At 43.9% G+C, this 26,257-nt stretch overlaps 1 protein-coding gene across 2 annotated transcripts in view; it reads right to left on the bottom strand.

The window, feature by feature from the left end:
• Nucleotides 1–10,927, bottom strand: part of dctd (dCMP deaminase) — an 80,394-nt gene extending 69,467 nt beyond the window's left edge. The window contains exons 1-2 of one of the 2 annotated variants that reach the window (XM_069900767.1): nucleotides 10,699–10,927; nucleotides 4,387–4,495 (exon numbers count right to left, since the gene is read on the bottom strand). In XM_069900767.1, the coding sequence (XP_069756868.1) occupies nucleotides 4,387–4,495; nucleotides 10,699–10,778 (189 nt within the window). In that variant the 5' untranslated portion in view covers nucleotides 10,779–10,927. The remainder of the gene's footprint in view (nucleotides 1–4,386; nucleotides 4,496–10,698) is intronic. The other variant, XM_069900843.1, reaches the window with a different exon arrangement.
• Between the last annotated feature and the right edge of the window lie 15,330 nt (nucleotides 10,928–26,257).

Here is a 26,257-nt window from a genome sequence, read left to right as displayed (position 1 = left end):
GGGGTCTTTCATGGCTTGGTTCAGCATCATGCTGAAGAAGATTGAAAAGAGGGTTGGTGCGAGAACACAGCCTTGCTTCACGCCATTGTTAATGGAGAAGGGTTCAGAGAGCTCATTTCTGTATCTGACCCGACCTTGTTGGTTTTCGTGCAGTTGGATAATCATGTTGAGGAACTTTGGGGGACATCCGATGCGCTCTAGTATTTGCCAAAGCCCTTTCCTGCTCACGGTGTCGAAGGCTTTGCTGAGGTCAACAAAGGTGATGTAGAGTCCTTTGTTTTGTTCTCTGCACTTTTCTTGGAGCTGTCTGAGGGCAAAGACCATGTCAGTGGTTCCTCTGTTTGCGCGAAAGCCGCACTGTGATTCTGGGAGAATATTCTCGGCGACACTAGGTATTATTCTATTTAGTAGAATCCTAGCGAAGATTTTGCCTGCAATGGAGAGCAACGTGATTCCCCTGTAGTTTGAGCAGTCTGATTTCTCGCCTTTGTTTTTGTACAGGGTGATGCCGAATTTAGTTGCCCATTCAGAGCCCGCTCTTCAGCGCTTGACGTCCTGCTTTGCGGAAACTGCCAAAATGTTTGGCCTGGAAGTCAGCCTGAAGAAAACTGAGGTCCTCCATCAGCCAGCTCCCCACCATGACTACCAGCCCCCCCACATCTCCATCGGGCACACAAAACTCAAAACAGTCAACCAGTTTACCTATCTCGGCTGCACCATTTCATCAGATGCAAGGATCGACAATGAGATAGACAACAGACTCGCCAAGGCAAATAGCGCCTTTGGAAGACTACACAAAAGAGTCTGGAAAAACAACCAACTGAAAAACCTCACAAAGATAAGCGTATACAGAGCCGTTGTCATACCCACACTCCTGTTCGGCTCCGAATCATGGGTCCTCTACCGGCACCACCTACGGCTCCTAGAACGCTTCCACCAGCGTTGTCTCCGCTCCATCCTCAACATCCATTGGAGCGCTTACACCCCAAGCGTCGAAATACTCGAGATGGCAGAGGTCAACAGCATCGAGTCCACGCTGCTGAAGATCCAGCTGCGCTGGATGGGTCACGTCTCCAGAATGGAGGACCATCGCCTTCCCAAGATCGTGTTATATGGCGAGCTCTCCACTGGCCACCGTGACAGAGGTGCACCAAAGAAAAGGTACAAGGACTGTCTAAAGAAATCTCTTGGTGCCTGCCACATTGACCACCGCCAGTGGGCTGATAACGCCTCAAACCGTGCATCTTGGCGCCTCACAGTTTGGCGGGCAGCAACCTCCTTTGAAGAAGACCGCAGAGCCCACCTCACTGACAAAAGGCAAAGGAGGAAAAACCCAACACCCAACCCCAAGCAACCAATTTTCCCCTGCAACCACTGCAATCGTGTCTGCCTGTCCCGCATCGGACTTGTCAGCCACAAACGAGCCTGCAGCTGACGTGGACTTTTTACCCCCTCCATAAATCTTCGTCCGCGAAGCCAAGCCAAAGAAAGAAGATATCAACTGCAGTAATAGTTGTTTCAAATGATTCACAAAACAACATCTCTTCTTGAAACTCTTCCTGATAAATATATCTTACATATGCTAATAACAGAGCCTCACTGTTCCATACGGTAGATTCATTCAGTTGCTTTGAGAACTTTCATGATTTCAACTTCTCAATAATCTTAACCCATGTTATCTATTCTGTTGCAGACAGTACTATTGCTCAATGGAATTGCTCAGACATCTTCGTCATCCTTTTGCGGGTTTAATCAGTTCCTCCCCTATCGTATAATTCTTCCCATGTTTTGCATTCAGCAGAGAAATTTCATAGCGAGCTTTAAGGATATGATTCAGGCCTGTAGTTTGCGCAGTGAATAATGAAGTGATTTTTGATCGATTTTCAAACTTCTCTTTCAGTGATTTAAAATATTCCAATTTCAAATGATATGGTTAGGATGTTTTATCCTCAAATGAGCTTCAAGACTGCCTGCTTTCATTGATTCATTTGTCAAAGACTGTTGGCATAATAGGCAAAAAGCAGGTATAAAGCCAAGCTTCAAGAACTCCACTGAATATCAATGAACCTTTTGCTTGCTTGGTCTGCTCATTTGGAAGATACAACAGTGCAAGCTCCCCGAAACAGATTAATACAACAGTGCGAGCTCCCCGAAACAGATTAATACAACAGTGCGAGCTCCCTGAAACAGATTAATCAATATTTTATGTCTTAGAATTGAAAAATGTCATAAAAGTAATGATTGAATCAAAGGAAGAATACTAACCCTAAAAAAAATTTAAAAAAACACTAGTATAGTTTCTGACATTTTTTTCTCTCAGAAGGTGCATCAAAACTGCCTTAGCCTCATGCTTATCTTTCTGGAGTCCCTATTTTTTCCCCCCGATTTTGGCGCCCCCCCTCAGGTTGGTGCCTGGGGCAGGATGACACTCCCCCCCCCCCCCAAACAATATACGCTAATGCACAAAGATATAGGTCTCACACACTACTGAACTGAAAAAGTAAAGGTGTATGGACAGAGACATTGAACGAAGGAATCCAATGATCCGCCAAAGCTCAAGCAACCGTCTCTGCAGAGATATCAGTAATAGGAATGGCCTCCTGCCACCTGTCCGCTCTTCACATGTGAGCAGATAAGTATATTCCCGAGATGGCAGAAGTGGGCCCACCAAGTCTAGGAGCACATGCTGGAAACTGGAACTTGGAACAACAAAATCCCCCAGCTTGGATTTTGTGTCTGGAGATATTAGAGTGTTGATAGGGCAAGCAGGTCCTTGCTCATAACCCAACATCCCATTTAACATGAGGCCAGGAAAAAAGTTCCATAACTATTTTGATCGATGCTCCTCTACCGAGATGCAATAGATTGCAAAGAGACTAAAAAATCTCCTGCCTCATAGCCACCAGCAAAAAAGGCCTAGCCTTTCAGTGGGGAAAAACAAATTTCAGACTAATCTTTCACCCAATTAATCCAGGGTCACACCTTGAAGATGGAGACCAGAGTTGATCTGGCAAACCGGATGAGATCGGGATAGGTGTGCTATGCATGAGCCACGGACTCATTTCTTTCAGACCATGAAGTCTCCTTTTTATTATTTACTGGACACAACATTGAATTCCTCAACTCCTCAAACACCACTCAGCTAAACTCCTCTGACCTTCTCACTGGCTCACCGCCACACAGGTGATCCTGACGCTCTCACTCTCCTCCTCCCGAGGAAGGTAAATATGCAACTGCGAAAAAGGTACATTGAAATGCTCTAACATCCCATAGCCAGAAAAGGATTTTACTGTAATAAGGACAGAACATTATTCAAATATCAACAGCTCTGAGATGTGTGGTAAGAGCAAATTTTATGGTGAAGACATGTTATCTGCTTCTTTCTGCTGATGTTGTCCAACCTGCTGAGCATTTCCAACATTTTCTGCTTTAATTTCAGATATTCTCTAATTTTCACTAGCATTTTGTATTAGTGAAGAGCTTTTTATCATTAATTACAAATCACACTTAAACATTGTTACAGTAATTACAAAGACACATTCCAAATTAAGAAATAATTAAGACAGAAATGAACCCTAACATGAAAATTCATGGAGGCACAAAGCAATCTTATTGGACAAGTCACATTATATAGAAAGAAGCTATTTTTACCATATTTGAAATATATTTTTTTTTAGTAGGTTCCCTTTCATGTCAATTTCTCTACAATCCTACACAATAAAACTTCTTTGTAAAATGTATGCAGTTCCCTTTTGTAAGATACTTCTTAGCCTTAGGCAGTGGAAAACAGCAACTTCAAATAGGTCATCTCATCTCTGGTTCTGCTGTTACTCCCAAAGGCCAGCCTGTGGTTCTAAATAAAAATCATTAATAATAATTATAGTTTGTGTCTTTTAAAAAAAAGGTGGACAGAGAGAAACACACATTCGGGGGAGTAGATTTAGGACAGAGATGAGGAAAAATAGTTTTTCCCAGAGAGTAGTGAATGTTTGGAATTCTCTAACCAGGGAAGTGGTTGAGGCTGCCTCATTAAACATATTTAAAATTCTGTTAGATAAATTTTTACATGATAGAGGAATTAGGGGATATGGGGAGAAGGCAGGTAGGTGGAGTTGGGTCATAAATTAGATCAGCCATGATCTTATTGAATGGCGGAGCAGGCTCGATGGGCCATTTTTGGCCTACTCCTGTTCCTATTTCCTATGTTCCTATGTTCTACACAAGATGACTAGAAACGAAGAAATATCAATCACTGACAGGAACATCTTCTGCAAAGATAGGCATTGTTCACAGCATGTTGGTCAATGAAAAATGCAAGGAACTACACTCTACACTGTGCAAATCAAAAACCAAGGACTTGGATGTATGAGCTGCAATTCCTCATACCTGGGAGTTTGGGTCTTTGCTTCTCTGAGCTGATAGAAAAGCCACAGCCATAAAATATTCTGACCACTCAAGGTAATTCTCTCGTTTTCTGCATATTGCTGCATCACCCCTGCAATAAAATTGAACAGGATCTCAGATAAAATTAGGAAAACATTGCAAAGATTTATCTTATGCTATTTGATAAACAGAGAGAAATCCAGACACAGAATCATTGTGGTGTAGTTGCATCATCTGGATAAATGACTGAAAATATAATCTTAAGACAAAGTACCAAAATAAAAAACCACAAATGATGGAAAAATTAAAGAAAATGCTAGAAATGCATAGCTTATCTCGAGTGGGGGAAAAACATCTAAAGTTTCTTTCAAGGCTGTGAGCATTACATAGTTAATAAGACAACCAACTCTATTTGAGTTGCTCAAGGTCAATTCTGATCACAAGTAGCCATTTCAAAAGATCAATGGTCTACAAATGAACCCTATGATGGAGGAACTACTGCAGCAGCGAGTGCCAGTCTTCAAGATCCTGAGAGAAGATTCTACGCTAAGCATTAACTTTTTTTAAAAAAATACACAGCAAGAATAATAGATCCAAGTCGTGAAGTAATCGGAAATAAAACAGTGAAAAGAGGCCAATGAATTAAGGTAGCAGAGTGATTTAATTGCTGAACTATTCATCTGGAGACTAATAAACACTGCATAATTCAAAAGAGTAATCAAACTGAAATAAAAAGATTGAATCATACAATGGTAATATTTTGGGCATTCAGCTTTTTCGTGAGGAATATCTTTCTTCAAACAATTAATTCTATTCACCATCAGCTTTGTTTCTTTGAATAGAATTTCACATTTGATTTGAAAACAACGTAGCTCAATCGCATGATGGTACCCTTTTTAAGGGCTATTTTTACATGAAATAAACCCTTTAAACATAAACATAACAATTTACAGCACAGAAACAGGCCATTAGGCCCTTCTAGTCCGCACCGAACCAAACATCCCTCTCTAGTCCCACCTCCCTGCACAATGCCCATAACCCTCCATCTTCTTCTCATCCATATACCTGTCCAACTTTTTCTTAAATAATACAATTGACTCCGCCGCCACTATTTCTCCCGGAAGCTCATTCCACACATCTACCACTCTCTGAGTAAAGAAGTTCCCCCTCATGTTACCTCTAAACCTCTGCCCTTTAATTCTTAACTCATGTCCTCTTGTTTTAATCTTTCCTCCTCTTAACGGAAATAGTCTATCCACATCCCTTTCATAATCTTAAATACTTCTATCAAATCCCCTCTCAACCTTCTGCGCTCCAAAGAATAAAGACCTAATCTGTCCAATCTCTCCCTATACTCTAGATGCTTAAACCCAGGTAACATTCTGGTAAACCTTCTCTGCACTCTCTCCACTCTGTTTATATCCTTCCTATAATTAGGCGACCAGAACTGCACACAGAACTCCAAATTAGGCCGCACCAACGTCTTATACAGTCTCAACATCACCTCCCAACTCCTATATTCCATGCAATGATTGATAAAGGCCAGCATACTAAAAGCCTTCTTCACCACCCTATTCACGTGAGTTTCTACCTTCAGGGAACGATGTACCGTTACTCCTAAATCTTTCTGCTCTTCTGTATTCATCAATGCTCTCCCATTTACCACGTATGTCCTGTTCTGATTCTTCTTACCAAAATGAAGCACCTCACACTTATCAGCATTAAATTCCATCTGCAATTTTTCAGCCCACTTTTCTAAGCAGCCCAAATCCCTCTGCAATCCTTGAAAACCTTCTTCATTATCCACTATTCCACCTATCTTAGTATCGTCTGCATATTTACTAATCCAATTTACCACCCCATCATCTAGATCATTAATGTATATAACGAACAACAATGGGCCCAATACAGATCCTTGAGGCACACCACTGGTCACCGGCCTCCAACCTGACAGACAATTATCCACTACCACTCTCTGGCCTCTCCCTTTCAGCCAATGTTCAATCCATTTGACTATCTCAAAATTTATACCTAAAGACTGCACCTTCTTAACTAACCTTCCATGTGGTACCTTATCGAAGGCCTTACTGAAGTCCATATAGACAACATCCACTGCGCTACCCTCATCCACATTCCTAGTCACCTCTTCAAAAAATTCAATCAGATTGGTCAAACATGACCTTCCTCCCACAATTCCATGTTGAGTGCTCCTGATCAGACCCTGTCTATCCAGATGTTTATAAGTACTATCTCTAAGAATTTTCTCCATTAATTTACCTACCACAGACGTCAAACTTATAGGCCGATAGTTGCCAGGCTTCCTCCTTGAACCCTTTTTAAATAACGGAACCACATGCGCAATGCGCCAATCCTCCGGCACTATCCCCATATCTAATGACATTTGGAAAATTATCGCCAGAGCCTCTTCTATTTCCTCCTTCACTTCTCTCAATGTCCTGGGGAAGATCCCGTCTGGTCCCGGAGACTTATCCACTTTTATATTCTTCAAAAGCCCTAAAACTACATCTTTTGTAATCTCTATATTCCCCATATTTACCCAATTTGCTTTTTTTATCTCACATCTCCCAATATCCTTCTCCTTAGTGAATACCGAAGAAAAGAAACTGTTCAATATCTCCCCCATTTCTCTAGGCTCCACACACAGTTTTCCGCTCTGATTCTCTAAGGAACCAATTTTGTCTCTAGCTTTCCTTTTACCATTAACATATTTGTAGAACTCTTTTGGATTAGTTTTCACCCTGCTTGCCATAGTTTCCTCGTACCTTCTTTTAGCTTTCCTAATTCCTCTCTTAAGATTCCTCTTACATTCAATGTATCTTTCAAACATCCCCTTAACTCCATGCTCTACAGTACCAGATCTAAAACAGCCTGTCCCTACCAAGTTCTAAAATACTGGTCCAAAAAATCCATTTTGCATATATTACGGGAATTCGCACCACTGAGCTTTTCTTTATCCACAAATGTCATTTAACCTGTAACAAAAGTATATTCCAGTTAAATGCAAGGACCATAAGGCTGGGGATAGCCACACTTGGATAACTAAATAAAGGAAAGCAACAAACTAAAATCCCATATGTACAAAGTCACAGGAGCAGCGGAAAACTAGAAGATTGGGAAAACTTTGAAGCAGGTGAAGCAGCAAAGATCCATAAAGTGAACAATAAAGAAAGGAAAGGTTGGTACAAAAAGGGACAGTCCAAGTTTTTAATAGTTATATAAAGCGGAAAAGGGTGGTTAAAGTGAATGTAGGTCCCTTAGAGGATGAGAAATGGGAATTGAGATTAGGTAATGAGGAAATGACAGGAGCTTTAAATGACAATTTTGTGTTGGTCTTCACAGTGGAGGACACGTCTACTTCTGCTAAAGACAAAAGTGAGGACCTGGATACAATAGTGATCATGACAGAAGGGGTGCTGAGCAAACTTGTGGGCCTAAAGATGGTCAAGTTCCCTGGTCCTGACGAAATGCATCCCAGGTTACTAAAAGAAATGGCAGAAGTTGTAGTTGACACTTTTGTGATAATCTACCAGAATTCTATGGACTCTGGGCAGGTCCTGGTGGATGGGAAGAGAGCAAATGTCACACCACTGTAAGGCAAGATAACTAGAGGCCAGTTAGTTTAACTTCTGTAGTTGGGAAAATGCTCGACACCATATCATGAAAGAAGAAATAGGGAGGGATCTGGAATGAATTGGAATCATCAGACGGATGCAACATGGATTTAGCAGAGGCAAATCTTGTTTGACAAAGCTCACTGGAATTCTTTAAGGATATATTGAATGCAGTCGATAGAGGGGAACAGGTGGATGTTATTTATTTGGATTTCCAGAAGGCGTTCAATAAGGTGCCACATAAAAGATTTATCCATAAGACAAGGAAGCATGGATTTGGGGGTGATGTGTTAGCATGGATAGAAAATTGGTTAACCAAAAGAAAGCAAAATGTTGGGATGCATGGGTGTATTTCTAGTTGGAAATTAGTGGTGAGCAGTGTGCCACACAGGTCGATAGTGGGCCCCCGACTGTTCACAATATATAATAACGATCTGGAAGAGAGGACGATGTGTCGTGTGTCTACATTTGCTGATGACACTAAATTGAGTAGAAAAGCAAATTGTGCAGAGGACACAGAGTCTGCAGAGACATATAGATAGGTGAAGTGAATGGTCAAAGGGTCTGGCAAAATGGAGTACAATGTTATTAAATGTGAGGTTATTCACTTTGGAAGGAAAAATGGAAGATCAGATGATTACTTTTATGACAAGCAACTTCAGCATGCGGCTGTACAAAGGGACTTGGGAGTGCTGGTGCATGAATTCAAAAGGTTAGTTTGCAGGTGCAGGAGGCTATCAGGAAGGCAAATGGAATGATAGCCATCATTGATGGAGGGACTGTTTAGGAGCAGGGAGGTTATGCTGCAACTGTGCAGGGTACTGGTGAGGACACATTTGGAGTATTGCGATGCAGTTCTGCCTCCTTGGAGGCAGTGCAGAGGAGGTTCATTAGTTTGATTCCAGAGATAAGAGGGTGGGCCTGCCTCTGAAGAGTACACATGCACCTACACCTCCTGTCTCACCATGGTTTGGGGCCAGAAACAGGACTTTCAAGTGAAGCAACACTTCACTTGTATATCCACCGGACTGATTTACTGCATCCAGTGCTCCCTTTGTGGCCTTCTCTACAATGGAGAAACAGATTGGGAGATCAATTTGCTAAGCAACTTCGCTCTGTCTGCACAAGTGACAGAGAACTCCCAGCAGCATACTGTTTCAGTTCACGTCTGTCCATGGCCTTATGTACTATCCCACCAAGACCACTCACAAATTTGAGAAACACCTGATTTTCCGTCTGGGCACTCTCCAAGCAGATAGCATTATCATAGTCTTCCAGTTTCTGCTAACATGCTCTCCTCTTTTCCCCTCCTCCCTTTCCAGTTCTCCTCCCTCTATTCATCTAGCCATCCCTCCTCCCCTTGATCACTGCTGTCCCCTCCCTCCCTTCTCCTTCAATCACCTTCTGGCCCTGTGACACATTCTCCCCAGTACTCTTTTGTTGGATGCCTGCCAACATTTTTACATGCCTTGGTGAAGGGCTCAAGCCTAAAATGTCTTTTTACCTTTGCTATCGAAAGGACACTGCTTCTCCTGCTGAGTTTCTCCAGCATTGTGTTTTTACTTCAACCACAGTGTCTACAGATTTTTGTTATTTACTTTTGGGGATCTTATGGAACAGATAAGATAGTCAACAGTTAGAAATGGTCAAAAACGTTTTTGTCGGTCGGGTGAGATCGATAATCAAAATCAGTCACTTTTGCGAATGATATTTTAACCACTTATTACCAGATATTGATTTTTTTCCCCTACGTATTAAATAAATGATTAGCAGCAGTTTTTGATTAGAATAATTGCAAAACAAAAGGTAATGATCCCTACACTGAAGGGAATTATGACTTAATTTTATTTGGTTTTACTAGTATAATTTGTTTAAAGTCATTTTTCAGTCTTTATTAGTCAAGAAAGCTTAGAACATTTCAGCAGACCTATTCCACCTCTGACACACTCTCTTCCCCTTGTCGGCAGAAGGCACCAGTTTAAAAACAGGCACCACCATTCAAGGGCAGTTTCATTCCCACCGTCAGTCTCTTAAAAAGACCTCATCAGTAAAAGATGACCTCAGTTTCACAAACTCTACCCCATCACAACACTCGAACTGTACATCTCTCCAAACACTGCAATTGTTTTATTTTTCCATTAAAGTATGGGATGACTTGCCTCCCCCCCCATGCCCCCCCTCCCTCCCCCCCCATGCCCCCCTCCCTCCCCCCCCATGCCCCCCTCCCTCCCCCCCCATGCCCCCCTCCCTCCCCCCCCATGCCCCCCTCCCTCCCCCCCCATGCCCCCCTCCCTCCCCCCCCATGCCCCCCTCCCTCCCCCCCCATGCCCCCCTCCCTCCCCCCCCATGCCCCCCTCCCTCCCCCCCCATGCCCCCCTCCCTCCCCCCCATGCCCCCCTCCCTCCCCCCCCATGCCCCCCTCCCTCCCCCCCCATGCCCCCCTCCCTCCCCCCCCATGCCCCCCTCCCTCCCCCCCCATGCCCCCCTCCTTCCCCCCCCATTCGCCCCCTCCTCCCCCCCCATGTCCACCACCCTCAGTGTGAAGCCGCCCTTCAGACCCCTTCCCCTGATCACGGCAGCATCCACAGAGGCCGTCTCCGTCTCGGCCAGGACTCGATCGGAGCAGAGGTCCGCCTTCAGCCCTGATCGTCCCCGCCTGTGGCTCAAGAGCAGCGAGCATCACCTGTCCACGGGGTGGTCGGCGCTGGCTTCACGGCGCGGTTCCGGCTGCGCGGCGGCGGCGGCGCCCGACCCGAGCATCATGAGCCGTTCACGCGCGCCTCTTCCCCTTCCCGCGCCCGACGTCACGTCTCGAATGCTGATGGGCCGTTCACGCGCGCTTTTACCCCTTCCCGCGCCCGACGTCACGTCTCGAATGCTGATGGGCCGTTCACGCGCGCTTTTTTCCCCTTCCCGCGCCCGACGTCACGTCTCGAATGCTGATTGGCCCAGCTGGTCCTTGCTCCGTGACGTAGAGAGGGCGGGATAAAACGCGGGCCAATAGCAATGGGGGGGGGGGGTGGGGGGTGGGGTTGGCCTTTCACGCTCGATCACGCTTAACTGGGTCCCTGAACGCTTTGCCACCTGCAAGGGTTTATCCCTGGCGTTTGGTCTCTTCTCCCTTTCATATTAGTTGCCTGATTTCAATGCCAGTGTAGTTAGACGCTGGGGATTGTACCGGGGGTGGAGTGGGGTGGGGTGGAGAGGGGTGGGGTGGTCGACACTGGCATTGAGCAGATTTTGCTTTCACCCCTGCCACTTTAAAGGCCGATTGGCATTCAGTTCCTGGGATCACTGGCAAGTTTGCTCATGGGGTCACCTCCAGTACTCCCACAGCCACACACAGATGCCAGTCCAAGCATCGGCAGCCCCAGCTCCAGATCTGCCCCTCTGATGCAATCAGGAGGATTTGCCCCCCCCCCCCCACCCCCCTCACATCCCATTTCCAATACCTGGTGCCCTTTCTTGAGCTAGTCTCCCGCAGGCTCGGCGTGAATCCCTTGACCGCAGTCGCCAGCAGCCCGCAGGCTGCTTGGGTTCCCCGCTGCGAGTCGACAAGAGCACACCTGTTGCATGAGTGTTCTTCAGCCTCAGTGTCCCTCGCTGGTCCATTTGTTTTATTGTCATATAATAAAACATGAATTTCCTGTAGTCTACTGTCAGGCAGACAAAGATTTGCTATCAGCAGAAATCTGAGTGTGAGCTCCACGGTGGGAATGAACAGCACCTGATTCATGGCATACATCCCACGATCTCCCTTTTTATCAACTGAGCTGCTAACTTTCACCCTGACATCAAATTCACTTGGAGTGAAACACAGAAGTCTGTATATGCTGTGATTGTAGTAAAAACACATAGAAATGCTGGAGGAACTCAGCTGGTTTTGCAGCATCTATAGAAGGTCAAGATATATTACTGACATTTCTGGCCTGAGCGAGAGACAGAACTAAAGGAACTAGAGACAGAACAGGAGGACGAAGATGGGTTTAATGGAAACAGAAGGTCAATGTTTATGCCATGTGGTTAGAGGTTGCTGAGACAGAAGATGAGATGTTGTTCCTCCAATTTGCAAGTGGTTTCAGTCTGGCAGTGCATGAGGCCATGGACAGACATGTCAGCAAGGGAATGGGTTGGGAAATTGAAATGGGTGGCCACTGGGAGTTCTACACTATTGCAGTGGACAGATCTGAGGTACTCAATTAAGTGATCTCCCAGTCTCGACCCAGTCTCTCCAATGTAGAGGAGACCACAATGGTGGTACTGGATGCCGTAGATGACCCCTGCCGATTCACAAGTGAAATGTTGCTTCATTTGGAAGGACAGTTTGGGGCCCCATTTGGTGGTGAGGGCACAAGAGCATCACCTACAGTCACAGGGGTAGGTGCCAAGGAGACAATTCGTGGATATACATCTATGATGCCTCTATAGTTAATAGTAAACTTGGAGCAAAGGGGAAGTTAATAGTGGGATTTATTTTATTTAAATGGTGACTTTCACAATGAGCATTTACAGAGAACCAAGAAAAAGACCTTTGAGGCCCACAAGGCTGACAATCACAATAGTCGTTGGATAAAAAATGTCCTTTTTTGAGCCTAGAAGTGGAGGACTTTACGCTTTTGTACCTGTTTCTCAAAGGTATTGGAACCTCAGTCCCAATCACTGGTGCTATAACAGTGTGGCACTAACTACTACGCTACCCTTTTTCCATATCAGAAGTGTCCATTTCTACTAGAATTTATCCAAATGTAATTTGGGTTGCATTTACTTCTCTCGATAGGTATAAACTGAAGTGCTCTCGGTGTGTGTCTCTGTTTTCTTTCGGTAGCTCAAACACTGTGACCAATCTTATTCTCTATGCCCCCCCCCCCCTACAGGATGGCCTTGGCCTCCTCCCATCCACTGGGTAGAGGGTCCTGTGGGCCAAAGTGGGAACAGGGGTCGGGAGCAGTCAACGATATGTGACTTCTCTATAAAAGACCTGGCCGCCATTGGAGATCGATTTAGGCAAAAGACGGGAGAAACTCTGGCGGCCTGGCTCCTGCGTGTTTGGGAGCAAGGAGGGGGTAATGTATTTTTAACCCCTGAGGAATTGTTGGGATTAGGAACATTGATTACTGATATCCGGGTCACTGCTGAGCTACATGGTAGAAGAAGAGGGGTGGATTATTTACTTGCCACTCTAGGGGATGCCCTGTTACGAGTCTACCCATCACCAGTAGATTGGGATTTGCATTTGCGGAACTATTGGGGCACCCCAGAGTATTACAGTAATTCGTCAACAGGCCCTGGCCTCTGCCTTGTATGCAGGGCGTTTGAGGCTGTGGGTACATGGGGGGCAGCCCTGACTAAGAGATGTTCACGGCCAGAATGCATACCCGATTGGTTAGTTTCACCCAACCCACTGTTCGGGGACTGGTTCCGTCCGTAACTAGTCTGCTAATTGGGCACCTTGTGTCTGAGGTGGTCCACACTTTATCTGGGTTTCAAGAATTACAGTTGGGAGGTAAAATCCACTCACGTACAACCCTGGTTAAATCAGACAAGCAGGATGAAAGGAGAGGGTCTGCTGCAAATAATGGACCGACAAGAAAGGACCTTTTCCTAACCTTGTTAAAGTTAGGCGTACCTAAAAGTGATATTGTTGGGAAACCTACCACGATCCTTTATGCCCTTTATAAGAGGAAGGCTGGGGAACATCATCCCCAGCTGTTGAGTCCTCCTGGCCCAGCTGTGCCTTCTGCTCCCACTGCTGCTCCTATCAAGCCAGCTTCTCTTGCTCCAGTTACCCGTGATGAGATACAACAAATGGTTAAAAAGGCTCTTATGGATAATAGTAGCATGTGATCCTGGAAGCCCCCAAACCTTACTAAGTCATGAGGGTGCGGGCGGGATTCCTGTGCCTACTCCATTGACATACGGCGGATACATGGGGACCCGTGGCCCTACATACCGTTAACAATCCATTGGGGTGGGGGTAATGACCGCCAATATTTGGCCTTGGTCGATACCGGTGCAGAGCACTCAGTGATTCCTGGTAACCCTGACCTCTGGACTGGACCGACATTTCGAATAGAGGGGATGGGAGGAGCAATCACTCTGGAGAAGGAAATAAAAGTCCATGCCACGGTGGGTGATAGCCCTTCCCCTGTATGGTTACATGCCCTGGTGGCTGCCACTGACGAGTGTATCCTGGGTATCAATATGTTGGCCGGTACGGCCCTTAATACTAGCCAAGGGGGATTAGCATTTGGAATTCGGACTATTACAAAAAGACTAGTGGTGGGTCGGGAGAAGTGGGATCCTGTGATGGTGCCTCCCCACCCCCCACCCCCGAAACCAATGTGCATTCCACAATATCGCCTCCCTGGAGGACAAGAAGAGATTACTGCCACCATCGATGCTTTGCAAGAAGAAGGGGTAGTGAGGCCCGCAACGTCGCCCTTTAATAGCCCTGTTTGGCTGGTCCAGAAGCCGGATGGCTCCTGGAGAATAACAGTTGATTATCGTTTATTGAACAAACATGCCCCACCACTTGCTTCGGCAGTTCCAGACATTGTTACCCTTATTGAAAACATTGCTACTGGGAACTCGGGAACATGGTATGCTGTCATTGATCTCGCTAACGCATTCTTCAGTATTCTTATAGCTGAGGACTCACAGGATCAGTTTGCCTTTACCTGGAAGGGGTGCCAGTATACCTTCACCCACCTCCCTCAGGGCTATGTACACTCTCCCACTATTTGCCACAGCCTAATTGCCCGTGATTTGGAGGCGGTGCCAGGATCACATTCTCTCTCGATTCACCATAGGCCACAGAAGAGATGGTACAGGAAGGTATGGAGAGTGTCCAAGATACTCTGATGCAAAGAGGGTGGGCCACTAACCCCGCCAAGGTGCAGGGCCCATCCAAGACGGTTATTTTCCTTGGAATTCAGTGGCATGCTGGAGAACAGGTGGTTCCAGATAAAGTTCGCAATAAGATCACAGTCTTGGCCACTCCTACTAGCAAATAAGAGACCCAGCGTTTCCTATGGTTATTGGGATACTGGCGACGCCATATTCCACACTTTTACGTCCTCTATACAAGATTACCGGAAAGAAAGCAGACTTTTTATGGGTTAACGACCAGGAAAAGGCGTTCCAGTCCGCCAAGCAGGCTATTCTTCAGGCCCTGCCCATTGCTCCCCGCATTCCAGATACCCCCTACGAACTACAGGTCTCCATTACTGATGATGTGGCCTCCTGGAGCCTCTGGCAGAAACAAGAGGGCCGCCGAGTCCCGCTGGACTTCTGGTCACAAACCATGCCCGAGGCTGCCACTCGTTATTCTGCTTTTGAACAATAGTTACTGGCTTGTTACTGGGCCCTGCTGGAGATGGAAAGAATGACAGGTGATGCAGATGTTCAGTTACGACCTGCACTTCCAATAATGAACTGGGTCCTGGCTAATGACGCTAATCTAAAGATCGGGCGGGCTCACCAGTCTTCTATTGTTAAATGGAAGTGGTGTATTCAGAGTCGTGCAACCAGAGGACCAGAAAGGGTGGGCCGCATACACGAACAGGTGGCTGATCTTCCGTCTCGTCACGAGAACATTGAACCCGCCTTACCCCATCCCCTACCCCCTTCACCAGTTCAGTGAGGTAAACCATATGATTCGCTCACTCCAGCAGAACAAGAGGATGCCTAGTTTATTGATGGTAGCAGCCGGTGGGTGCAAGGAAAGCAGAAGTGGAAGGTGGTGGCTTACCATCCCAGGTCAGGAACTCACTTATCGGAGGAGGGGAATGGTGGCTCCAGCCAGTATGCTGAGTTGAAGGCGGTCACTTTACCACTAGATCCCAATGATCACCCTCTTCGCCTGAGTACCGATTCCTGGGCTGTGGCTAATGGACTAGTGGTATGGATGCCTGATTGGCAAAAGAACAACTGGCTGATACATGACCACCCAGTATGGGGCAAACAGTTATGGCAGCTGTTGTGGGATGCTTCCCACCATTGTGAGAATACTATATATCACGTTGACACCTATACCAATGCAACGACATAATGCAGTAGCAGATCAGCTTGCCACTATCAGCCGCGCCGATACCATTCCCCTGGCTTGATGGGTGGATGAACAGAGTGGCCATTTGGGGGAGAAAAGATCAGCTATGTGGGCCCGTACACATGCCTTACCCGTCCATCAGGATGATGTCTGCATGGTCGTGCGTACATGCCCAGCATGTCAGCTTGTGAAGTCCCGCACCGTTCCTCCTGGTCCGCATTGCCGAATAAGACAGGGAGCTCACTCAGCTGCAGTCTGGCAAATTGATTACATAGGCCTCATGCCAGACTGTATGGGTAAACATTACGTCCTAGTAATGGTTGACACCTTTTCGGACCTGGTTTTTGCTTTTCCCACCAAGACGGCTGACCAAGGACTATCCAAGGACTAAACCATTTAATTTCTCGTTATGATGTACCAGAGGAAATTCAGTCTGATGATGGCTCGCACCTCTCTGAAAAGGCAATCTGTGAGTGGGCAACTGACAACGGTATCTTATGGGTTCACCATATTCCTTATTACCCACAGGGTGCCGGGTTAGTTGAACAAATGAACGGCTTACTGACGGAACAAATTCATTTAATAACACCGCTGAGGACCCTGAAGGCGTGGTGCCATGTGCTGCAGCAGGCAGTCGACAATTTGAATCATCGCGCTTTAAAGGCCAGCGCTGTCTCCGCTCCATCCTCAACATCCATTGGAGCGCTCACACCCCTAACGTCGAGGTACTCGAGATGGCAGAGGTCGACAGCATCGAGTCCACGCTGCTGAAGATCCAGCTGCGCTGGATGGGTCACGTCTCCAGAATGGAGGACCATCGCCTTCCCAAGATCGTATTATATGGCGAGCTCTCCACTGGCCACCGTGACAGAGGTGCACCAAAGAAAAGGTACAAGGACTGCCTAAAGAAATCTCTTGGTGCCTGCCACATTGACCACCGCCAGTGGGCTGATAACGCCTCAAACCGTGCATCTTGGCGCCTCACAGTTTGGCGGGCAGCAGCCTCCTTTGAAGAAGACCGCAGAGCCCACCTCACTGACAAAAGGCAAAGGAGGAAAAACCCAACACCCAACCCCAACCAACCAATTTTCCCTTGCAACCGCTGCAATCGTGTCTGCCTGTCCCGCATCGGACTGGTCAGCCACAAACGAGCCTGCAGCTGACGTGGACTTTTTTACCCCCTCCATAAATCTTCGTCCGCGAAGCCAAGCCAAAGAAAGAAAGAAAGAAAAAGAAAAGGGAGGTACACCTTTCCACCAACTTCTTCACGCTTCTGAACTACAGTCTATAACAGAGGAAAAACAGTCATTGACCCTCATTCCCGAGCTAGAGAATGCTGGACAAAAAGTATGGATGGCACCACCAGGTAGTGGCCCTTCTGTAAAAGGGGAAGTAGTGACACGTGCCCAGGGTAACACACGGTGGGTAGCTATTGAGGGACAGGATGATTTAGTTTGTTTAAATACTGAACGCTTATGGCATCGTGAGTGACATATGTCAGGCTTCTTTGTTCCAGGGCCTCCGTCTTGCGCTCCTGCTGATCTGGCTTAACAGCTGCTTTGGTGCCAGCAATTGGATTTGTAATGTCAAGGACGTTCCGAGGGAGTTGCCCGTGGGGGACACGGCCCGGTGTATCCACTAATATATCTAATATTGTTCAGCATGTTTCAAAATCTGTTTGTGAGCTTTAGCATCTGAGTATTGTGGCCCACAAGGATAGTTTGAGCCATGGTTGGAATCCTTTTTCATGGTTTACTGGTACATTTGGGGGATTGGGCCACAATATTCTCCATTGGTTGCTCACATTATTACTTATTTTTGTGACTATTGTAGTTTTGGTTTCTCTTTATCGCTCCTTTTGTACTCGAATGCTTGTTAGGTCTCGTAAGAGACACACTGCGACCAAGGGGTGGAATGTAATGGAGGATTTAGACCATGCTTTTGCTTATGCAAGGCTGAGCATCAGTAACCTACTTTGAGAATAATGAAAGAATCAGCAGACATAAGCTAAATTCCACCATGGGGCCCAGAGATGCAGTTATCTGACAAAAAGACATCTGGAACCAAGAATGTTTAATCTTCCTGCTTGTTAGCCGGTTGCTGTCTGAGATTGATGGGATTGTTGGTCGCAGACTGTCAGGCGAGGCCTTGAAGCTAAATAAATCATTGTATTCAAAGTGATAAGCTAGAATGGGTAATATAAGCCGTGGTCCTGCTGCTGAAGTTTCAGACTCTCTGAGGGGTGGAAACGTCTCTCAGCAAGAAGAAGAACTTCTAGAGTCCAACCAACGTCCCGGTCGGGGGAGGTGGAGAAGCTGCTACTGGCGCCCTGACAACCTACTACAAGTGTGTGGTCGTTGCCTCGCTTCGGCAGTTGGGACCAGTCCAGGCATTGATATGTATAATTGAGAAGGGCTTGCATATTGTAGTTTGAAATCAGCTTTAGATTTAGTAATAAAGATTTCTATAAACTGAAGTGCTCTCGGCGTGTGTCTCTGTTTTCTTTCGGTAGCTCAAACACTGTGACCAATCTAAAACGAACAAAGTGAGAGGTACAAGTTTACCCAGGACAGCATCCAAACTGGGTTTTGAGATGATGCTGATGGCAAGGATGACTCCCAAATGGCCCTGGATGCTGAAGGCTTTCTCACTGTGTCAGAAGTTTGGATCTGGTATGGGTTGCCGATGGTTTGAACTGACCTGGTGTCTTGTACGGCTGCAGAGGCTGCAGGTGCACTGGAGGCGAATCCACAGACACTTGGTTTCTCTGGGGACTTTCTTTTGCTTCACTGACTCTGACTGTAAGGGATGCTAAACAATATTAATGCTAATGGTAAATGTTTATCTGCCTTATGGCAGACTAAAGGCAATTCCATGTTATATTACATTTCTGTTTTATTACATGACAATAAATAGCATCTAATCTGATTCACATATCTGTGTAGGTTTTCCCTGGGCATTCTGGTTTCCTCCCACTCTCCATTCATGTGGGTGTGTTTGAGCAGCAAGGGCTTGTGGGCCGAAAGGGTCTATTACTGCTCTAAATTAAATAAAACTCTCTCTTATCTCTTATTGAGTCTTCAGTCTGAAATGTTCATTTTTTTCCTCTTATACAGATGCTGTGCATTTACGCATTTCCTAGTTTAATTCCTATTTCTTCTGTTAAAGAGAGTTGGGGCTCAGAAACAGTGATGAAATTCTCCTGCAGTCATGTCCTGGGTCTGGGGATGATTGACCTCAACAACCACGGGCATCGTTCATTGTGTGAGGGATGACTAAGCATTCCAGCATTTTTCCTTGAGGCTCTTAGGCTTCAACTCTACCAGGGTTCCTTGACGCCATACTCAGTCAAATGCCGTCTTCATGTCAGGGGCCATCACTCTCATTTCATCTTATAAGAGGTCAGTGCTAAGAGTTCAATATGTCAAGGGAAGTCATTCTTTTGACAGCCTGCTTCTTGTGGAAGTGGAATTAAAATCTATCTCATGTAATCCATGCGATAATATTTTCTTAAAAGGATGCGAGTCTATCCTGAATGAGTTTGTACTGATGTACAAGTAGGAGTAATAAATTCAGCCTCTAATTCCATCCATGACTACTTTATTTCTCTTTTCTCTGCAGGTAAGCCAATCAGCAAGGAAGCACTTAAGAACACAAGATATAGAAGCAGAAGTAGGCAATTTGGCCCATCAATTCAACTCAAGTCAAGTTTATTGTTATCTGATTGCACAAGTACAACCCGACGAAACAGCCTTCTCTGGTCCCCGGTGCAAAATACGTAGACATGCAATCAGGCAACACATATACAGAGAAATAACACTCATGCAGGACAAGTATTCATCTATATAAATAATAGATATTGTTTCATAAATATCCTGAGAGATCACGTAGATGGGGAGGAGGGAGACTCCAGTGATCCTCTCTGCCACTCTTATGGTCCTGTGGATAGACCTTCAATCCATTTCTCTACAGAAATCATACCACTCTGTGATGCAGTTAGCCAGGGTGTTCTCAATAGAGTACCTGCAGAAAGTTGACATGATGGCAGCTGGTAGCCTTTCTCACTTCAGTCTTCTCAGGAAGTGCAGTCACTGTGCGCCTTCTTGACAAGTGAGGAAATGTGTGTCCATGATGGGTTGCCGATGGTTTGAACTGACCTGGTGTCTTGTGCGGCTGCAGAGGCTGCAGGTGCACTGGAGGCGAATCCATAAAGGAACTTGGTGCTCCCCACTCTCTCCACTGCAGAGTTGTTGATGTGTAGTGGAGGATGGTTATTCCTAGTCCTCCTGAAGTCCACGATCATCTCCTTTGTTCTGTTCATGCTGAAACTCGGTTGATTCTCTCGCACCATTTCGCGACTCGTTGTTGCTGATGAGGGAGGCACAGCTCCACAATTCTATCATGAGCTGATCCATTCTCCCATTCAGCCCCACTCCCCTGCCTCCTCCCCATAACCCTTCATACCCTGACTATTCAGATACATATCAATCTCTGCCTTAAATACACCCAACAATGGCCTCCACAGCCGCCTGTGGTAGCAAATTCCAAAGATTCACCACTCTCTAGGTAAAGAAATTCCTCCGCATCTCTGTTTTAATTGGGCACCCTTCAATCCTGTGCCCTCTTGTCCTAGACTTCCAAACATGATAAACAATTTTGCCATGTCTACTATGCCCAAGGCCTTTCAAAATTAAAAATGCTTCCTTGAGGTCACCCCTCATTCTTCTGAACTTCAAGGAGTAGTCCAAGAGCTGCCAAAGATTCATTATATGCTAATCCCTTCATTCCAAGATTCTTGTGAATCTTCTCTGAACCCTCTCCAATGCCAGCCTATTCTTTCTTAAATAAGGAGCCCAAAACTGTACCCTGTGCTCCAAGTGAAGCCTCACCAATGTCTTATAAAGCCTCAACATCACACTTGTTTATATTGAAATAAAAATACATAATTATCACTTCTTTAAAAAACATTTCATTTTTGAGAGCTGAAGTGATATTTCCTTTTAAAATATTTTTTATTGATTTTCAGTAATAATAAGTTTGCACAATACAATTATGGAATGTGCTACAGAAAAAAAGATAAAGAAAAGCACTGCAAGAATAATCGTACATATGAATTGACAAAGCAGAGGCATAATAATAAAAAATTGACATAATAAATTTAAATTTTCCAAACTCCTGAGCCTAAACAAAGTTAAAAGTTAGTGATGATGAAACAAAGTAGCTCACTCTAAAGTGGGATGACATGGTGCCAAAATTCTGTATTAACACTTGTTGCAGATTATATCAGTATGTTATGGATAAATATGTCTTTAAAAGAGATAAATTGTGGGGGTTTGGTGTAGGTTATACTTCAAAAACACAGTAACACTTCACAAAAGGCATCTTAATTAAAATGCAAGAGCTATTGTGTATGGGAAATAAAGTCCATGCTCACAGATCTTTCAAAGATTGGGTTTGGAGCCCTGTAAGAAGTTATATGTTTTTTGCAAGCAGAGAGAGAGAGAGAGAAGTCAGTTCTACAGTAGCAGTTGAGGCTGAAAAATAGCAAGCTGGCAGGCTTGTTCAAAAACCCCATTTTGAAGACGGGTTGTGAGTTCTGAGTTCAGCCTATTCAAAACCCTTGTAGTTCTTACAAGAGGAAATGGTTGGCTAGAGTGTTTCTCCTGAAATAAGGGAAACAAGAGGAACTCTGTGGTGACCTGGAAGAAGAGGTTATCATTTGGAAAACCCATGATGGGGAAAGTTTCTTCGGCAAGACATTGAAGTAACTGACTGGAGGAAATCAATTTGTGTGTGTCCAACAAGGAATGAATGTCTCTCTGAAACCTTCCTGAGTGGTAACCATTTACCTTTAAGCACCAGAGCCTGGTGAGGATTCATAAATGTTAAATTCTGTGCACAGCATGAGAATTGCCTGATATCAGTGAACTTGGAGAAGTTAAGAATTAATGATTGGACCGTGAAACAGAAATATTTCCTGAACATATTTGGAACACATTACATACACATGCATTTAGAATTAGAAGGGAGTTAAGTTAAGTTAATTTAATGTTGAAGATTGATCCTGTTATTAAGTTTAAAGAAAATTAAAAGCAATTTTTGTTTGTAACCATTGTCTTGGTGAATTTCTATTGCTGCTGGGTTTTGGAGTCCTCTGGGCTCATAACACACTGAACTGAAAGATTATGGTAATAGTCCATGAAAGGGTCCCATTACATTTGGAACCTAATGTTTGAATCATTAATTGTGTATCTAATTTTTTCCACATTTAAACAGGACATTATGTCCCTTAGCCATTGTGTATGAATAGGTGGGGTATTATCTTTCCACTTTTTCAGCCTTCCTTGACATGTGGAAGTATCCCACACCTGGAAACTCCAGTCTGATTACTGGGGCTATGTTCTCCTCCACTTCTCAAATTAGGTTTCATTGAGCATTGTGCCAGGTGGAGGGCAATGAGAAAGATAGAAGTGTGATTAAGTGTGAAAAACTGATACCAGCTGTGTCAATATTTCAGTGGAACAAAGGAGATTACAGTGAATGAGAGAGGAACTGGCCAAGTTGACTGGAAAGTAAGATAGATGGAGGGATGGCAGGGCAGAATTGGATTATATTTCTACAAGAAATAAAGGAAGATATATTCCAAGAAAAAAAATATGAATGGAAAAATGATACAAATGTGGCAAACAAGAGTGGTTAATGCTAAAATTAAAGCAAAAGGTAGGGCAACAAGGAAGCAAAAATTAGTAGAAAAACAGAGGACTGGGAAACTTTTAAAAACTTACAGAAAGAGACAAGAAAGTTATTAGGAAAGAAAAAATAAATTATGAAAAGAACTTGGCAAATAACATACAAAATAATACTGATTTTTAAAAATATATGAAGAGTGAAAGAGAGACACGGGTAGATATAGGACCAACTGAAAATGATGCTGGAGAGATTATAATGGTTAAATAAGAGATAGCAGAGCAACTAAATGAGTATTTTGCATGAGTCTTAACTAAGGAAATCAATGGCAATATACCTGATAGAGGTCTCAGGGAATAGAATTATGTACAATTAAGATTACAAGAGAGATGGTGCTTCAGGAGATGAATGGACTAAAGGTAGATAAGTCTCCTGAAATGGATGAGGTGCACCCACAGGTTCTGAAGGAGGTGGCTTTGGAGATTGTGGAGAAATTGGAAATGATTTTCCAGAAATCAATAGACTCTAGCATGGCTCTGGAGGATTAGAAGGTTGCAAATGTCGTTCCACTGTTTAAGAAAGGAGGGACACAGAAAAAAAGGAAACGGTAGGCCTATTAGTCTGACGTCGGTAGTTGGAAAGGTTTTGGAGTCAATCCTCAAGAACGAGGTTGTGAAATACCTCGAGGTACATGGCATGAAAGGTCCAAGACACCATGGTTTCATGAAGGGAAGATGCTGCCTGACTAATTTATTGGAATTTTTTGAGGAAATCTCAAGTAGGATGGACAGTGGATGTAGTGTATTTGGATTTTCAAAAGCCATTCGATAAGGTGCCACACAAGAGGCTGGTTAATACGATGAAAGCTCATGAAATTACATGAAAGAGATTAGATTGGGTGGAGCGCAAGCTGATAGGCAGGAAGCAAAGGATAGGAATAAAGGGATCCTGTTCTGATTGCTTGCTGGTTACTAGTGGTGCTCCCACAAGGGTCGGTGTTGGGGCCATTTCTTTTTTACAATGTATATTCATTTAGGTTATGGATTAAATAATTTTGTGGCTATTTGCAGATGACACTAAGGTAGGTAGTGGAGTAGAAATTGTTGAAGAAACCGAAAGGTTGCAGATAGATTTGGACATCTTAGGAGAGTGGGCAAAGAAATGGCAAATGAGATACAATGCTGAGAAATGTACAGTGGTACATTTTGGAAGAGGGAAATAAACAGGCAGATTATTATTTGGATAGGGAGAAAATTCAAAATTCGGAAGTGCAAAAGGACTTGTGGGCCCTTGTGCAGGACAATCTAAAGGTTAACCAGCAGGTTGGATCGGCAGTAAATAAAGCGAATGTTACGTTGTGTTCATTTCAAGACGAATATTCTATAAGAGTAAAGAGGTGTTGATGAGGCTCTATGGGGCACTGGTGAGACCTCACTTAGAGTACTGTGTGCAGATTTGGGATGTAATGATGTTGAGAAAGTACAGAGAAGATTTGCCAGGATGATTCATGGAATGCAAGGGCTAACATATGAGGAATGTTTAGCGGATCTTGAACTATTCATTGAAGTATAGAAGAATGAGAGGGAATCTCACAGAAACATATAGAACGCTGAAAGGATTGGACAGAGTATATGTGAATAGGATGTTTCCCTTGGTGGGTGAATTTGGAATAAGAGGGCATAATTTAAGAATTAGAAGGGACCAAGTTAAAACATGGATGAGGAGAAAATTCTTTAGCCAGAGGGTAATGGATTTGTGGAATTTGTTGCCACATACAGCTGCGGAGGTCCGATCATTGGGAGACTTTAAGGAGGAGATTAATAGGTATCTAATTAGTTAGGGTATCAAGGGATATGGGGAGAAAGCCAGAATTTGGAACTAGATGTGAGAACAGTTTAACTCAGGGTGGAGTTGCGGGGCAGACTTGATGAGCCAAATGGCCTTCTTCTGTTCCTTTATCTTGTGAATCTGTGACTACACAGTTCTAAATTTTACATTGGAAATAATTCAGGGACCTCTGCTTGAGTTTTTTTTCTTATTCCATCATCAAGGGATTTAAAGGTGCTCGATCTTTGGCATGATGTAGCTTACAAGGGAACCATAGCCTGCACACTTTCTTTGAAAGTTAAAATTGAGGTTGCTTCAGCTTTCTTTTTTTTAAACTTTATTTAGTATTTTTTTCAATAAAAATAAACAGACTTTTACAGAATAAGTAGTCTAATAATAAAACAGTAAAACAAACCCATCCCCTCCCCCTCCCACAACAGATCCCTAAAGAGAAGCATTAAAAATAAAAAAAAACATTCAGTAATTTACGATATTACTAAATTTATATTCTTCATATAGGGTGTCCACATCTTAACAAAAAAACCCCATAACTATTATGTAAATTATGTTATTTTCTCCATATACATACACGACTTCAACTCATGATGCCATCGAACTAGATTTAACTCCACTCCATCTTTCCAAGACATAGCAAGACATTTACGAGCAACCGTCAATATTAGACGAATAGACACCGTCTGAAACTTATCCAACCCCAAGTCCACTAACAGAGTAAAATAACCTAACAAAAAAATTTTTGGATCTAAAGGAAATTGAATTTTAAACAAAGTTTGAAGAAAAATCCTACTTTTAAACCAGAAAGGATGAACTTTATCACAAAACCAAACTGAAGGTAGAAATGTTCCAACACACAATCCACACAGATCTGAATTACTTGCAGTTTAATATACATATTTGTTATAAATCTTTTGATTATCATTGTATCTGTAATCACATATTCAAAGTTACTTCCCTCTGGCAAACTCAAACTGCTTCCTAATTTATCCTTCAAGTAGGATCTCAATTGGTAATATGCCAGCGCTGTATCTTGAGTTATATTGTATTTATCTTTCATTTGTTCAAAGGATAATAATTTATTTCCCAAAAAGCAATTTTCTATTCTTTTGATCCCTTTTTTCTCCCATTCTCTAAAGGAAAGGTTATCTATTGTAAAAGGGATTAGCTGATTTTGCGTCAGTATTAGTTTTGGTAGTTGGTGATTTGTTTTATTCCTTTCTACATTAATCTTCTTCCAAATATTGAGCAGATGATGTAATACTGGAGAATTCCTACATTGTACCAATTTTTCATCCCATTTATATAATATATGTTCGGGTATCTTCTCCCGTATTTTATCTAGTTCTAATCTAGTCCAATCTGGCTTTTCCCTTGTTTGATAAAAATCTTTTAGGTATCTTAATTGTGCGGCTCTATAATAATTTTTAAAGTTTGGCAGTTGTAAGCCTCCTTGTTTATACCATTCTGTTAATTTATCTAGTGCTATTCTCGGTTTCCCCCCTTTCCATAAAAATTTCCTTATTATTTTCTTTAACTCCTTGAAGAATTTCTCTGTCAAGTGTATTGGCAATGCCTGAAATAGGTATTGTATCCTTGGGAAAATGTTCATTTTAATACAGTTTATCCTTCCTGTTAGTGATAGTGGTAAGTCTTTCCAATGCTC

This window comes from Narcine bancroftii, chromosome 1 (assembly GCF_036971445.1).
Source record: "Narcine bancroftii isolate sNarBan1 chromosome 1, sNarBan1.hap1, whole genome shotgun sequence".
NCBI lineage: Eukaryota > Metazoa > Chordata > Chondrichthyes > Torpediniformes > Narcinidae > Narcine > Narcine bancroftii.
This window is presented reverse-complemented; position numbering and strand designations above follow the sequence as displayed.